Consider the following 17009-nt stretch of genomic DNA (forward strand, 5'->3'; position numbering starts at 1 on the left):
TTCTCAACAAGTTTGCTGACTTGCTAATTATTTAACGAATTTCTATTGAAGCCTCAACTACACTATTGTTGTTGAGAACTTGTTGCTTTTGGATTTAATTTATTTTAAGGGACTAAAAGAGAAATGAAGAATCCCTTTTGTTTTTGTTAGATATATAAAATTATTTATCATTTACCTCATAATTTTTTTTATCGAGCAATGGTGAGAAACCCGTAAAGTGAAAGTGTGAATCCGTTTTGATAACTGCAACCAGGTGATATTTGTGTTATCTTAGACCGAACATATGCTATATAATTAAACATATACTACCTAAGTTAAAACAAATTGTTTCCTTGGATGATAATACTGTAATATTCATTATTTGCTTATATTTTATTAGTTGATGAATGATTTGAAGGTTTAATTTGAGTTCTATAATCAATCTTTGCAAACTCACAATTTAACAATTTTAGCTATATACCTTTGCTTTTTGCAGTTAGATCTATTCAAATTTAGAAGTCAAATTCTCTAGGACTTATGGGAGGGCAAAGCTTCAAATGGGAAAAGTATAATAGCTTACAAGTTTATCATTTTATTTTAGAATTGTAAAAGTTTATTTGAAATTTGTAATCTGTTGTTTGTATTGCAACAATTGCACTAATCAAGAGCATTTGTGTTTGTATAATTTAACATTTAATTTTTGTATGTTTCAAATTTTTAATGTATTTAATAATTTAGCATTTAAATTTTGTATGGTTTTTTGATAATTTAAGTTTAATTTAAATAATTTAATTTGAAGTAGAAAAAAAAGAAACAAAAACAAATGAGTTGGTGAGTCATGTCATGTTAGCTTCGGGTTTGGGTTCTGACCCATTTTCCTAATTGGGTAGGTTTTGGGTCACTCATACTGATAGGTCATTTTCAAATTAGACTCGAATATGTTTCAAAAACACATTTTGACACTCTATTCTATTTATATTAAAAAAAAAAATCTGTCCAAATTAGCTAAATAAAGTTAGACAAAAAATATTTATGCATTTATTACTGGTTTGAAAAGTTGTTAAAAAAATCCTGCCCCGCTGCCGAAAGAGAATGCGATGGAAGCGGATGGTGATCCGCATCCAGCCCTTAATTCCCAATCTGACAGTCCACAATGTTCACAAAAAAGCATGATACATCGACGCCCTATATTTCCATCTCCACTCGTTGTACTCTGTCACGCAATAGAAAGGCTGAAACTGCTACGTCTGCTCCCTGCCGCCGCTCCCACTCTTCCTTTCCCTGATCCGATCGAAACAGAGAGAAACGCTAGGGTTAGGGGTTTCGGTTCCGAAGAGGGTGATCGCGGCGGTCGGCAAGGTTGATTAGTTGTTTTGGTTTGAATTTGACTGGCAAAGATGTTCGGAAGGGCCCCGAAGAAGAGCGACAACACGAGGTATTATGAGATCCTTGGCGTGTCGAAAAACGCGTCTCAGGATGATCTCAAGAAGGCGTATCGGAAGGCTGCCATCAAGAATCATCCCGATAAGGGAGGAGATCCAGAGAAAGTAAGTGGTTGTCTATGGATTTCTGTGTTAAGCTTTCCGTGTAATTTGTAGATCGATGTTCATTGTTTATAATTTAGTAGAAAGATGATTTTTGGTGTGGATCGGTCCTGTTACTTTGCAAAATTGAGTTATCAGCGTGTGGGTACGGTTTTTGAGAGGTTCGGCACCCTTTAATTTTATAGGACTGGGTCTTATAGGGAGAAAAACCTTTGAGAGGTTCGGTACATGCAGAATCTGCAAGTTTAGCTTTTATTTTTTATATAATGTTGATAAACTATTGGTACAGTGAGGAATATATTTTAATTATTTAAGTTGATGCCAAGTTTCTTAATTGCGTGGGGAGCTAGCATACTCCAATGTACGTAGCTCTTTAAGAAATTACTATTCTGCGTGATAATACAGCTTTCATGTAATTTATTCAAAAACATCAAAGAGGCTATAAGCTAAAAAAGCTATTGTTTCCTTGAATTATGCAACCCAAACACTATTAAAAAAGGAGTATTGCTTGTAGTGGAGCATGGTCACTTATGTTATGTCATTAACAAATATTAGCGGTGTTGTTGGGTAACATTTCTTTTATAATAATTTCTTAAGTTTCTATTTGGAATATGGTGATAACTTGCTCGTTTGTTCTTTATTGTTTTCTAATGATGGTATGCCATTTAATTGTGAGTTGTGCGAAAAATATTTGTGTAATAGAAAGCTAACATTTCATGTAATGCTCATGGTTTAAAAAGGTGTTCGAGGTGTGCGCCTTGAGGCGCACCTCGATTTGAGGTGCATCATGTGCGCCTCGAGGCTTAATCCTTGCTAGTACTAGTGAGTCTTTTACCATTTTTCGTACGAGAAACTTTGAGGCTCCGCCTCATACAGATTAATTAGGTTTAGGTTTTTTTATATTACATATTGTTCCACTCAAATGCATGCACGTGAGGAGTCTCGGGATAGAGGCTATGCAAAGTTCTTCGTCGAGCCCATCTCTAGATGCAAGTCATCGAGACTACTTCCAGAAATTGAGCACCCAAATTCTTCGTTGATACTTCGACTTCATGTGCTTCACACGGAATAGAGTTTGCAAAAAGACATTCGAGGAAGCTTCTTCACCATCATTGACAACAACTTCCTGTTAGATTGAAAGTCACGATGGGAGATTATAGCGAAGGTAACGATATTTCTTCCAGTTTGAGCGCTTCAACTAAATTACATTAAAGAAAAACAGAGAAGGAATGAGATTCAAGCTTTTGTAGGATTTAAAGTTTTCATTTTTTATGTTTGGTAGGATTTAGGCTATTAATGGAGCGAGATTTAAGTTTTTGTGGGATTTGAGGTTATTTTTGCTATTTTGCAATATTTAGGCTAAGTTTTGCTTAAATCCTACTCAAATCATGTTAAGAAGGAATGAAATTTAAGTTTATGTAGAATTTAAAGTTGTCATTTTTTGCTATTTGGTAAGATTTATGCTAATTTGTGCTTAAATTTTGCTAAAAAAATTTGAAGTAACTAACAGATCTTTTGTTTCATATGGAGATTTGATTTGCATTCATTGTGTGCCGTAGCATTATTAATTCCTAAAATTTGCGCCGTTTGTTGCTCTTTACTTTAGATGTGCTTGGATTATCTTGTAGAAATTTACTTGTAAACATGTTTTATAAATATCATTTTTTATTTGATAATGTTATTGTTGATTTATTAGAATAGCTGATTGCGCAAGAAGGAAAGATTCAGCTTGAAAATAAATTGCTCGAGTTGAAGTGCAAGATGAAGGTGTGGAGTATGTTTACATGAAATCTAGTTTTTGTGAAAAGAAGATTACTTGAGGTGCTAAGAGGCTTAAGGATCACTTGACTTGTATACATGTCAACGTTGGATCATGTGCAAATATGTCTTAGGAAGTGAAAAAAAAGAATATATTGATTATTTGAAGAAGTTTGCCACTGCTAATAAGTTGCACAAATAAATATGGAAGAGATGATTGAGAATGGTTTGTATTCTGGTTTTCAATATGATGGATCAAGTTGTGGGAGCTATTTAGTTTCTTCTAATAGAGACACTTGAGGATCAATTGATAGATTTTTGTTGATTGTTGATAAAGAGAATATTATCTCTCAAACTATTCCTCCTCAACTACTACAATGGAACTCATTAATATAGTCTATTTAGATATTACTGGGTGTTTTTTTTTTTTGAAAATGACTTTCCATTCAATATCGTTAGGAATCCATAATAGATCAACATGCTTCGATCTATTGGGAATTATGGTCGAGGCGTAGAGCTTTTTATTATGTATGAGTTGAAATTTTGAATGTTAGATAAGGAGGTTAGGACAATAACAAAGATGGTTGATGAAGTGAAGAAGACATTGGTTGAGATAAGAGTGATTATAATTTCAGATGTCTGGTCAAATATTTGACAGAGGAGCATCAGCAATTTACATGTAAAAATTCCTATGTTAATACATTTTTAAAATCTATTGATGCTTCAGTTTTTGTGAAGGATGCGAAACTGCGGTTTCAAATGCTGGATAAGGTTGTTGAGGAAGTAGGATAGACATTGGGTTAAGTTGTTACAAATAATGCAAATACTTATAAAGCTAGAGAGTGTTAGTGGAAAAGAGTTTCTGTGCAATGTATTGGTTTAATGCTTGGGAGATTTGGGTAGTCGCCGCACATAAATTTGCCTTAGGGTGCGTTTGGGATGCCGTTTTCGCTGTTATACGGTAGGAAACCCAACCGAGTTGGGGTTTGGGGAGACGAGGTCGTGCTCCGTTCTCAAACTTTTTTCGTCCCGCGGCTACTTTTTCCATCCTGAAGTAGGCTCCTGCTTTCGCTGCTTTCCGCTGTTTGAGGGTAAGAGAAAGACGCAGATGCCTTGCGAACTTCTTCATCGTGAAGTTCGGCACGTGCAAAAGCACGAGCTGAGCCCCCTTCGAAGCAGCTTCCTCGATCGCTCTGCGAGCATGGGCGATGTTCCTTGACTTATCCCCTGTCTGCGAGCATGGGTGTTGTAAAAATATTAACAAAAACAGCAGAAGATCTCCAAATTGAAAAGTCTGCTCAAGTTCCATCTCATTAGATCAAATCAAGAAGAAAGCACGCGTGACCTTGGAAATGGGAGGAACCGGAGGCTGGAGAGCAGTGGGAAGCCTAGCTTCTTCTGGCTTGAAAACAATGCCATGGCGGGTATAGCAGTAAAGCGACGAACAGTAGTCGACACTGCTGAGTTGTCGAGAGAAAGCTAGTGTTTCTAGGGAGACGAATGTATAGGCGGCGGAGTTGAGACGACGGCAAGAGACGGATTGTGCGCGCGGAGGTAAGTCCGACCCCCATTTCTTGAAAGCGATTGGATTATAACCAGATCAGGTAAAGGAGTGGTCGGCCCCTGCTTGCTTTTGTGATCCCAGTCAAGCATTTGAAATGGGATTTGGAAAAGCACGAGAAGGGGAGGTATTTGGAGCTGGCGGATTCGAGGCTGGAGGGGAAGGAGACGGAGGTAGAATTGGGGAGAGTGGTGAGGATTGCGTTGTGCTTTCTGCATGAAGAGCCGGCGATGCGGCCGACGAAGGACGTAGTGGCGGCGATGCTTGACGGAACTATTGAGGTTGGGCAGCCGAGGCCGGAGGTTCTTGGAGTTCTACGGCTGTATGGTAGGGGTTTTCTTTGCACCGGCGAGAGTGAGAAGGGGAGCAGCAGCAGCTATGCATATTTCATAAAAAAATTGATGCACGCAAATTCTTTTTAAGTATTTTCTTGATATAATTTTTTAAAAAACATATGAAAAAAATGGTTTATTATAAAGTATAAATGAGAATCTAAAATCTGAACAAATTATTTTGAAGTATGATATAAAAATTTAAGTAAAAAATTTATAATATTTTGATATATAAACTTAAAAAAAATTAAAATAAATATTTGATTTGAATTTTGAATTATTAGTTTGTTATCATATAAATTTAAAAACATTTGTATTTAATAAAAAAATTTCATGCTAATATATAGAAGGGTATCAAGGTAATTTATTGTTACACAGCAGCAGCACAGCAACTCGACAGTTATACTACCCAAACAAATTTTATTGATTTTTCTACAACAACTTTATAAAGTAGCTTTCTGGACAACAACTTCACAACCTGCTTTACCGACAACTGCAGCCGTCCCAAACGAAGCCTTATTAAATGCAAAAATTGTTAGTAAGTTTATTTACATTCACTCTTGGGTGCTTAGCTTAATGAGAATGTTCATTGTTACATAAATTATTTTGCATGTAGTCATTTAATTTTCAACTACATATTTTACTTTATAAAAATTTAAAGTGTTAAAGCATTCCTTAGAAGTTTTGTTTGCTTATGAATAATGAGATGGAAGTTCTTAGGCAATAAAATAAGATGGAAAAAAATGAAGAAGATTACTGTAAAAGATGATTCTTTCTAGTGTAATATAAATTATTCTTTGAAGACTACAAGGCCTTTAATTAAGGTACTAAGAATGATTTATGGTGAAGAGGCCCTAACAATAGGATTTATTTATGAAATTATGAATAAGTCTATAAATGGTGTAGCAAAATATTTGAGAGGCCAAAAAGGTGTCTGGAAAGAAATTTTAGAAATCATTGATGAGAAATGGGATCGCCAATTAGAACAACACCTAAATGCTACTGCATATTATTTGAACTCTCAATTTTATTATGATAAGGACATTCATGTAGATAAAGAGGTGAAAACTAGTTTATATGTATGTATGTAAAGGCTTGTTCTTGAGGTGACTATCTCAAAGTAAATAATTAGTTTGAAGAGTGAGTTCAATTTGGAGCATACATTAAAAAGGCGTTCAATGCATACGCCTTGATTCATGCCTCGATTTACGACCCATGACGCGTCAAGGCGTCATGCGATTTTTTTTAAATGGGTCGTATGTCTTGAGGCGGAATGCCTTGTTCAATTTTTTTCCTTTTTTACAATTGCATGCATGATAAGTTTTAGAGTGTATGTTTCCACATTGGCTGCAAGTGTGAAGTATCCCTTTGAAAGAGAAGCTTTCCACCTCTGCTTCCTTTGGCAAAGACTGTCGAATTGGATGCAAGTCTAAAGCATCTCTTTGAAAGAGAAGCTTTTCACTTTCGCCTTGGACGACGACTGTCAAATCGATAAGGTGCTAATAACGAATGTATCGATCTTTCGTCGTTCAAGTTCTACTTTGGCTTCGCTTGCTTCATATGAAGTAGATTTATGAATGAGTCGATCATTGTCATAGTGAAGGTGACGAAATTTCTTTTGTTTCGAACCCTATTTCGGCTTCGTTTGCTTCGTGTGAAGTAGAGCTCTGAACGAGTTGATCTGAACAACGAAGGATGAAGGTGCCAAACTCTTTTGAGCGTATTTCTTTTGTTTTGATCCCTATTTTGGCTTCGTTTGCTTCGTGTGAAGTGGAGCTTTGAACGAGTTGATCTCAACAACGAAGGTTGAAGGTGCCAAACTCTTTTCTTTTGAGCGTTATGCGCCTATATCGGCTGAAATAAAGTTTTATTATTCAAATGACCAAAAGTAGTGATTCGTGATTTTGAATTTAAATCCTAATTTTATTATTGTTTTGTTATGGCTTATCAAATCCTAATTTCTTACTATTATGGCTTCTTAATTTTAATGTCATTGATAATTGATATCAGATTTTTTATATTTCCTTGCTCCTATTTTCATTATTTTCTTTTTTACATTATTTTAATCAAATGTCTGACCTTTCAATTTAAATCAAATTTCTATGATTGTGGGGAAACACTATCGCTCGTCTGCTAGTTTTTTTAGATTTGGCTTATGTTTGATTCGTGGACTGCACAAGTATAATTAGTTTTACTTTACATGTTTGTTTTGTTTGTCAACTAGCAGGAAACTCTTGAAAAAAATGTCACAAACAAGTGTTAGGTAAAGAAAAGTCCTCATGTTTCTGTAGCCTAAATGATCCATTGAATGGGCTGATCAATTTTCTATTCAAAACCCTTGAAATTAATATAATGATTTTGATTTGATATGCAAAATAATTGAAAATGATTTTATCAAATTATAACTATGTTTTTTATTTATTAAAATATAATTTACTAAGCCACAAAGTTACCTGGATTGATGCATGCCTTTTTATCTTATTCGGATCTAGTGATCTGTTAACTGCCAACATGTCATACAATCTCTCTCTCCGTATACAAATTAATTTGATGTAAAGTTTATATTTTATATTTATCTTCAGAAAAAGTTGAATATGTTCTGAAATCTTTTATAATTTTGGTGTTGTATAATTTTGATTTATTCTGAATATAAATAAAATAATATCATTATGTATTAATGGTTCTAAAAAATGTGAATTGATTTTAGCCTAATTCAAGTTATAATACATTCAAGTTAAAATAAAATCATATAATTCATATTATATAAATTAAAATAATTTAATTTGAATTTCTTTTATAGTTACAAGTCCAAATAAAAAATAAATACAAGTTATGATATATTCAAGTCAAAATAAAATCATTAAGTTAATAGTTCTCGCCTATAATGCATAGACACGGACATGAGACACGTCAATTATTGAATATAGAGAACACAGACATAGGTTGGACACAGTATTATAATTTATATATTTTAAAAATAGTGAATAAAAATTGAATAAGTTTAATATTTAAAACAATTTAGAAATAATAAGTCATTTAGCTGGAATTTGCTTAAAATGAGTAATATTAGGATGTCGAGAGTCGGACGTCGATGCCATGTATCAGACATCAAGAGAGGAGACAATAATGTTGTCGAGAGCCGGGCATCAATTTTGTGCTGTAAGTATCGGGCTTCTATGTCAAGAGGGCGTTTGTTGTCGATGTTGAGAGGGTGTTGGCCATCAATGTTAAGACAACGTCGAACAAAAATGAGTTGTAAAGTTGTGGGTGTAGAAATTGGTAATGTCGAGCATCAATGTCAAGATAGTGTCAGATTTTGATGTTGAGATGGTTTTGAAGTGTTGATATTATAACGAGACGCAGATGTTAATGTTGAGATGACATCAAGCATTGTTGTGAAACCAAAGTTGCGGCCTGCTAAATGAAAATGAGAATATTTGATGAATGAGATATTGAGTGTTGGCGATTGATTTGGTGGTGGATAGAAAATAAGAAATTTAATTTTTATATTTAAATAAATAAAAAAATTAAATACAAGAAATTATATTTTAAAAAAATCATAAAATATATAATACACGAGTGTCGAACATGTGTGTCCAATATGTATTTAATATATTTTTAATTGGGCACGTTTTTGACGTGCCCGACATATGCCGTGTCGGATACGTGTCAAACACTGCACGCCTTTTTGAGGAGAAGTGTCAGTGCATCATAGGTTCTCATTTCTCACTCCATCACATTTTTTGTCCTCTATTTCAAGATCTTTCTTTTCATTATTTTCAACTCCAATTAAAACATAAGGACTGATGAACTAGAAACCAAACATAGACCTTAACTTCTTTAATCTTGCTTTTTACCATTCACCCTCCTCGACCTTCTTTGAACTATGCAAAAAAAAAATATGACAAATAAGAAGTGCTCATAAAAAAATGATTTTTTCTGTTTATTGAAAGAATAGATGAATACTTATATATATTACATTTGTCATTGCGTAATGCTAGTCGGTGACAAAGATTTTTTATTTACATGTTCATATTGCATATTTATTTATTTTGGAATTATTAGAATAACTGGTGGTGCAAGAAGGAAATATTTTGCATATAAATATAACACTCAAGTTAAAGCGCCAGGGGAAGGTGTAAAGAGGGATATGTTTATATAAAATGCAATTTTTGTGAGAAGCGAATTATTGGTGGTGTTAAAAGGTTTAAGGATCACCTAGTTTGGATTCTCATTCTAACGCACCAACGGGCTTACATGTTAATAATAAAAAATTGTACAAGGTCCTTAAGGGGCCTCTAGCTCTTTAATGCTTGAATGAGCTGCAAGAAAAGTAAAAAAATAACTATGAGCCGAAAGTCCCTACTAAGCATAAGTACAAAGCAACCTAATAACACGCTAGGTTGGATGGAAGCCAGCACTAAAAAAGAAAAGCTCCAGATATACCCATTTTGCTCCAATTATTCACCCAAAAAATTGCTCTGCACCAAAGAAGTCGTCTCTCCAAGAACCTGTAAAATAGAACTGCAAAGCAACCGAAAGAACAAATCAAAGGAAGTATAATAACAATCATTATAAGAATTAATGCATTTTCTCCAAAAATAGAGAATGAACATATCAATGCCAAAAGATGGAAATAATCCACTCGTGTGTTCTAGCGACCGTGGTTTTCCCTGTAGCTGATTGTGGTTTCTTCTATATATGTTGGGTGGATTATTTCCATCCTTTCATTTCACATTGTGTTTGGTTGATTTCTTCGATTTTTCCTTCACCGAGGCCTTTTGGCCTAAGGTTTTCGAGTTTTTGGCTGGATGGTGGATGCTCTATCCTCCTCTCTAAATTCATGAGGTATTCCTCCAGCTGGTACGGTAGCTTTGAACAAAGGTCTTTTTGGTACCAATGGTAGCGATAACTCTCGTTGCTGGTGCTTCTTTGAAAGCCCATGTTTTTTCTTTCACTAAATCTTTTGTCAAAGGGTTTACAATTATCTTGATGTTTGATGATGATATTATTAAATTAGCCAGCCCTTACCAATTTACTCTATTTGCCAAATTTTTTATTTGTAGACCTAATCTTGATTCTATCTGATTATTTTTTGGCAACTTAAAACTTTCAGGTGTTTTTTCCCTAGAATTGTTGGATGCTAGGCATGTGGCAATCCAACTCTCGAATGATTTGAATTTCAGCTGTGTTTTTGCTAAGAAAACATATTACATTAACAATTGTCAAATGAGGTTGTTAAAATAGACTCCTTATTTTGATATCAAGGAAGAATCTCCAATCGTTCCCATTAGGCTTTCTTTCCTAAATTTACGATTACATTTCTTTAATCCGCACATTTTACATGCATTAGTTTCAATTTTTGATAGACCATTACAATCTGATCAAGCCACTGCTTGTCAGTCGAGACCCTCTGTAGCTCGGATTCTTGTGGTAATGGATATTACCAAGAAACACCCTAAAGAGGTCTGGCTTGGATCGTAAAGCTCTGGTTATTTACAAAAAGTGGAGTTTGAAAACATATCGGACTTGTGTAATCATTGCAAGGTTCATGGTCATTCTATAAATGACTGCTTTATGGCTCATCCGCATCTCTCAAAAAGGCTACTAAGGAATTGAAAATATGGTTCAATTCAATAGTGGGGAATCCTATAATAAAGAAGTTAATGTACCTAGTCATTTGATTCCTAACAATGAGGCTGTTGGGGATGACATAGAAACTATACATTCTGATCAATCAATTAGGAAACTTGACAAACTTGAGGAAAACATAAAAACTATGGAAGGTCCCACTTTGATTGATTCGGTTTTACCTCTAACGGGTGGGTTGAATGTTTAGGATAATGATGGTAATTTGATTGTTCCTCATGTCTCTCAGGCAAAGGAAATTTTGAATTTAGACGAGTGAGAAGAGGCTTTATATAATGATGATGATCATATTGATTTGCCGCAAGATCATTGTGCTTTAAATCAAACAAATGGGATGACTAGATCTGAAACAATAGTTTAGCAAACCGAGAAGAAGGGGTCTGTTGATTTGGTCTTTGCTATGCATGATGATGCTACGGAGGAGGGGGAGATTTTACCTCAAGTTAATGGTTCTATTATGGCTAGTCAAGAAGGTATAAACAATGCTTCGATGTCATCCTCTGGTTCTAAAGAAATTGACGACAATAATGAGGATAGTTTTACCAAAGTTGAGAAAAAGAAAAACAGGAACAATAAGAGTATTGTTGCTCACTCTCCTAGAGTTACCCGGACTTCAAATGTCTCAACTTCTTCGAATTGTTAAAGCTCTTATATGGAACAATAGGGGTTTGAGTTCTACCACATCGAGGGACGGTTAGAAATTTATGTAGTATTTATGATTTTAATGTGCTTGTTTTAATTGAGTCGTTAATTTCTTCTTCTAAATTAAATTCTTCATGTATTAAGCTTGGCTTCGATTTTGGCATCTAGTAATTGTTCTAATAAATTTTGTATTTTTTGGAAGCATGTGGTGGTGTGTTTAGATATTATTATTGATTTTCCTCAAACAGTGCATACTAGTATTAAATTTTTTCAATTATATTTTTACACATCTTTTGTTTATGCTTCTTGTTCTTGATTTAAAAGAAAGATTCTTTGTAGACAACTTTTTGATTTTTCTTCTAGTATAAATTGTCCTTGGAAGGTTGTTGTTGATTTCAATATTGTTTCTTATGTTGCTGAAAGGATTGAGGGTAAATCCCTTAACTTTCCTGCCATGAAAGATTTCAATAATATGACTTTAAATTGCAATTTACATTATATATGTTTCTTTGAAAATGCTTTTACTTGGAACAAGGCTACTATGTGGCAAAGATTAGACTGGATTTTATTTAATGATTTGTGGATTTCATCTTATTCTATGACCCACGTTGTGCATTTAACTAGAACTTTATTAGATCATTTTCCTCTTCTTTTGAATATTTCCTGTCATAATAATAATACTCATCCTCCTCTTAGATTTCAAAATATGTGGCTTCTTGATGAGTCTCTTAAACATTTTAGAAAGTAATTGGAATGCACCTTTATTTGCTTATGATAATATTGGGGGTATGACCATATTGTGGTTTAAGCTCAAAAAGATTTAAGCGGAAATTTAATTCGTGGAACAAATGTGTTTTCAAAAAACATATTTTCTAATATCTTGCAGGCTGAGAATATGGTTGCTAGTGTTGAGAATAAGTATATGAGTGATTCTTTTTTTGAGAATATATCTTTATTGAATGAAGTCAAGATAAATCTGTTTAAACTCCAAGAAAAAGAAAAAGTTTTTTCGATACAAAATATTTCTTCTAAATTTTTTTTGGAGGGTGACAGAAATACCAAATTATTTTATAATATTGCTAATCACAAAAAAACTGCTACTTATATTCATAAAATTACTACTCCTAGTGTTTCTTCCATCGATTCATCTGATTTGATTAATGATTATGGTATTGACTATTTAAACATGTGTTTAATAACGATTTCTGCCTTGATTTGAATATTGATTTTTTCTTTATTCCTACTCTTATTTTTGAGAAGGATAATTTGACGTTTACTAAGGTGCCTTCTAAAGAAGAAATTTTGCTCATTATTAGAAGCATGAATGTAGATTTTATGGTTGGTTGTGATGGGTTTACTACCAAGTTTTTTAAGAAGTCACGGGCTATTATTAAAGGTGATTTAGTGAATGCTATGATGGATTTCTTTTTGGGTAATCCTTACCCTAAATTCTTTGCCTCTACATCCAAAGCTTTATTATCTAAATATGATGCCATCAACTATTGGAACGATTTCCGTTCTATTAGTCTTTGTTCTTTTATCAACAAACTTAATGCCAAATTGATTATGGTTAGGCTGGCTTGAGTTTTACCTCAAATTATCTCTTTTGAGCAAACTGATTTTGTCAAAGGTCACTCTATTTTGACAATGTTTTGCTTGCTTAGGAGTTAGTTCATGACCTTGACGCTAAAATATCTGGATGAAATATTATGTTTAAAGTTGATAATACCCAAAGTTTATGAAAATCTTAATTGGAAATTTCTGTACAATGTTAAATTTGTTTGGTTTTAACATGGATTTTATTAGACTCATAAAGAATAGTATTGTGAGTTATTTTTTCTCTATTATTATTAACTGTAAGTGACATGGTTACTTCAAATCTTTTTATGGGATTAGGCAAGGTGATCGGTTATCTCCTACCTTATTTTTTATTGCTATGGAATACCTTTCTAGGGGTTTAAATGAGCTGTTTATAATTCATCCTAATTTGCAATTTCGGATCATTGGTGGTTTTCCTATTTCTCATTTGAGTTTTTTGATGAATTTATTATTGTTACTAATGAGTCCATCAAAATGCTTTATATTATTTTCAAATTTCTCAATCAATTTTAAAAAGCTAGTGGTTTAAGTTTTTTAACCCTCTTAAGAACTATTTTAATACTGTCAGTGTATTTTTCATGAAAGAATTAGTACCATTCAGAACAAGTTTGATTTTTTTCATAAGAATCTTTCTTTGAAGCATTTAGGGACTCTTCTTTATAGGGGTAAAAGAAGATCTCATTTATTAAGAGTGTTTTTTGTTCTATTCCTATTTAATTATTTCATACTTTATGCCCTACTTTAACTTTTTGTAGTATTATGGAAATATTATTCAACAAATTTTTTTAGCTTATATGTATGCATGGATATGCTTTTTTCTAAAAGTGACTGTCTTAAAAAATGATCAACTTGAGGATTTTTATTTGAAAAAGAGAATGTTTGGATTTAGTGCAGCGCAAAAATATTACAAAACACGATCTCCTGGCATATTTTTACATTTATAATTTTAAATTTTAATGTTTTTGTTCAAGCTTACTATTATTTTAATGTAGAATGTTGGTGGACTCAATTTTGAGACAATGTGATGTGAAACTTGAGTACCTTCTCACTCAATCACTCTTAGACTTTAGCAGAGAAGGATATTACCACTAGGAAGATTGTGTCGAATATTTTCATTGATGGAGAGGTAATCGATGGTGGAGGAAGAGGAGCTCGTCCGATGAGAAGCTAAGACACCCTGGTTTTTGAAGCTTGATCGTTTCCGCAAGGCAGTCGAGGATGCGGTTGACGTAGTCTTCCACCGAGTCGTCGTACTCCCAGTTTGACTCGTAGAAAGGGGAACAGAGAGTGTCAATTTCCCCTTGGGCATTGTTGGCAAGGCCGTGGTCGACCTCAGGATCAGCCATACATGCTTCCCTCGGAATGGGTGAGTAAGCAAGTAAGGAAGAGGGGGGGGTGAGAAAAGTAGGGATTGAGAGGGAGAAGAGGAGAGCCGGCGGTTTGGGTGATGGGGAGCCGGCGGCTTGTGGGAGAAAGAGGGGGGGGGGAATTAGAATGAGGACTAGGGAAATTTGTTTAAGTGAGAATTATATTCAGGTTTAAGTGGAATTGGAGGGAAACTTGATTTGAAATTAAGTTCAAATTCAAGTGGAGTGAGGGCTTGGATAGGAAAACAAATTAAAAGCCCATTAAGGGGGGCTGGCGGCTTCATGAGGGGAGAGAGGGAGTATGGAGAGATTTTGGGAGTTTCTAAATAGATCTTTGTAGATTAGGAAAGTAAATACGGTTGATGGAAGTCATGAATTCCTCCCATAGGAATCTCTCTCAAGATTCTTCTCAAAAAACATAAGTGCAAACATAAAATTTTATTAATTATCCAATATCACATTACACAAGCAAAGGCCTCTATATATAGGTCTAAGAAACTAAAACAAGACACATACCCCGAGGGCTTACATAGGACAACTCTCTTAAGTAATGATAAAAATGGAAAATTCATAATAAAAAAATAAAAATTACAAATAACAAATTAAGATAAGGTGGAATGATCTCGGCCGTCGATCGTCGTCTCATTCTTTGAAAATCTTCATGATCGGATGTCCGCATCACAATGTTTCTAAATTAAAAACATTTTTAGTTAAATTTTTTAGCTTAACATGTTCTACTTCTGCATATAAATTTAATTAAAGCACATTCAACTAAATTCATACAAAAAGAAGTAATCGATTGACTGCAGGACAAATGAACAAACTCGTATATGTTATGTTTATCAAAAAGATGAATGATAAACATCTCAAATTACTAAAGCAAAGAAATTGTGACAATGAAGTAGATCATTTATTTATTGATGATTTACAATCTGAAGATGAATAAGTTACTCCTAAGGGTGTTGATGTTCTTCAAGTTGAAACCATAATTTAAAATTGCGGAATTAGAGGCGTGCCTCTGCGCAATTTCACCCTCAGGCACCTTATTGCTTAAGCAATTCTGGGATTAGGAGAGGCGTACACTTCATAGAACCTGAGGCGCACCTTAGGGGTGCAATTGCGCAATAACAGGGGAGGCGTACGCCTCAAGCAAATGGGTTCCACTTAAGTGCCTAATCAAATACCCCATTCATTTCTCCCTAGTGTCCCTCGGCCGACCCGAACTACTCAAAGCCATAAAGCCCCGCATGACCTCGCCTTAGCGTCCCTCGGCCGACCTTCCCGTCGACGTCGCCTCATGCCGGTGAGTAGCACGTGTCCAGCCGCCCTCTACGACATCTCTACTACTGGTTTTAGTGTTTTTTTTTTAATTCAAGGTTTGATTTTTCAACGTATAAAAAGAGGTTTAGAAACAAGGGGTTGAATGATGATGATGACACCCTTTGGTGTGTGATGATGTGATGTCTGATAACGAGTGGTTCATAGATGATGAGACAAATTTGCCATTATCTGACTTGCAGTTAGAGAATCTAAAGTGTGGATGTCTTGAGGGGCGAAGCAAATCAAGCGGGCATATCCACTAATATTGCAGCTCAAGCAAATAAAGATATCTCACAATTTCTTATGTGCTATTACATATAAAATATATGCAATTAACAGCACACTAATCATTCTTGTTGAATATGAAAGAGAAAAGTGGGTAAGATTGAAGATGATGAAGATTTGACATTCAAGATACAATTGGAGATGAAGATGCCTCCATTGAAGACCCATTTAGTGATGGGACATGATTGGATTTTAGATGTTTTTTCTTATTTGTACTTTGAGAGTTATGATAGACTTTAATTTGTAATTTTGTACTTTGAATTATGCTATGAGATGCATATATTGCATCTATTTTATTATTTTCCACTAAGTTAACTTTTTATTTAGATGTTTTTATTATTTCATAGACTCTTAGTTTTTATTATTTCATAGACTCTTACTGTTATTTACCTACTAGAATACTTAAATTCACATTTACGTAATTCTTCGTCCGTGAGCCTTTTTTCCCTCACATCGCCTTGAGGCTTACGCCTCGCCTCACGGACAAAAAACGTCTCGAGGCTTATTTACACAATTTTAAATCTTCGTTGATAATGAAGGAGAAACTCATATCAACGTGGACAATGAAGCAATCATCGTAAATAATTAAAAGTTTATAGAATTGGGGTTCTCTTCTACTTCTTAAGTATATGAAAGAAAAAAATGTGGGATTAGAGCTACAAAAAAATTCAAAAATAATCTTAAATATGATAAATTATTTTTAATGTTATTAATTTATTGTTTCATTTTAGAATACATTTAATAAAATGTTAATTGATATATGGGATAAAGGAAAAAAAATATTATAGATACAAATTTTGAAGATAATTTTGACATAAATTATGAGGATTATTTTGAAGACAGTCAAAGTGATGATGATATTATCTTGGGTCTTGATCCTAAGGGCGTGTTTAAGTTTTAAGTGAGTATTTATTTTGAATAGTGTTCCAGTAATATATATATATATATATATATATATATATATATATATATA

The 17009-nt window shown here is 33.9% G+C and overlaps 1 protein-coding gene across 1 annotated transcript in view; it reads left to right on the plus strand.

The window, feature by feature from the left end:
• The first annotated feature begins 1192 nt into the window (after positions 1 to 1192).
• LOC110106775 (dnaJ protein homolog) overlaps positions 1193 to 17009 on the plus strand; it is a 25227-nt gene continuing 9410 nt past the window's right edge. The window contains exon 1 of the mRNA XM_020836790.2: positions 1193 to 1526. Coding sequence (XP_020692449.1) covers positions 1377 to 1526 — 150 coding nt within the window. The 5' untranslated portion in view covers positions 1193 to 1376. The remainder of the gene's footprint in view (positions 1527 to 17009) is intronic.

The sequence above is a fragment of the Dendrobium catenatum genome, unplaced genomic scaffold (assembly GCF_001605985.2).
Source record: "Dendrobium catenatum unplaced genomic scaffold, ASM160598v2 fragScaff_scaffold_273, whole genome shotgun sequence".
NCBI classification, from domain to species: Eukaryota; Viridiplantae; Streptophyta; class Magnoliopsida; order Asparagales; family Orchidaceae; genus Dendrobium; species Dendrobium catenatum.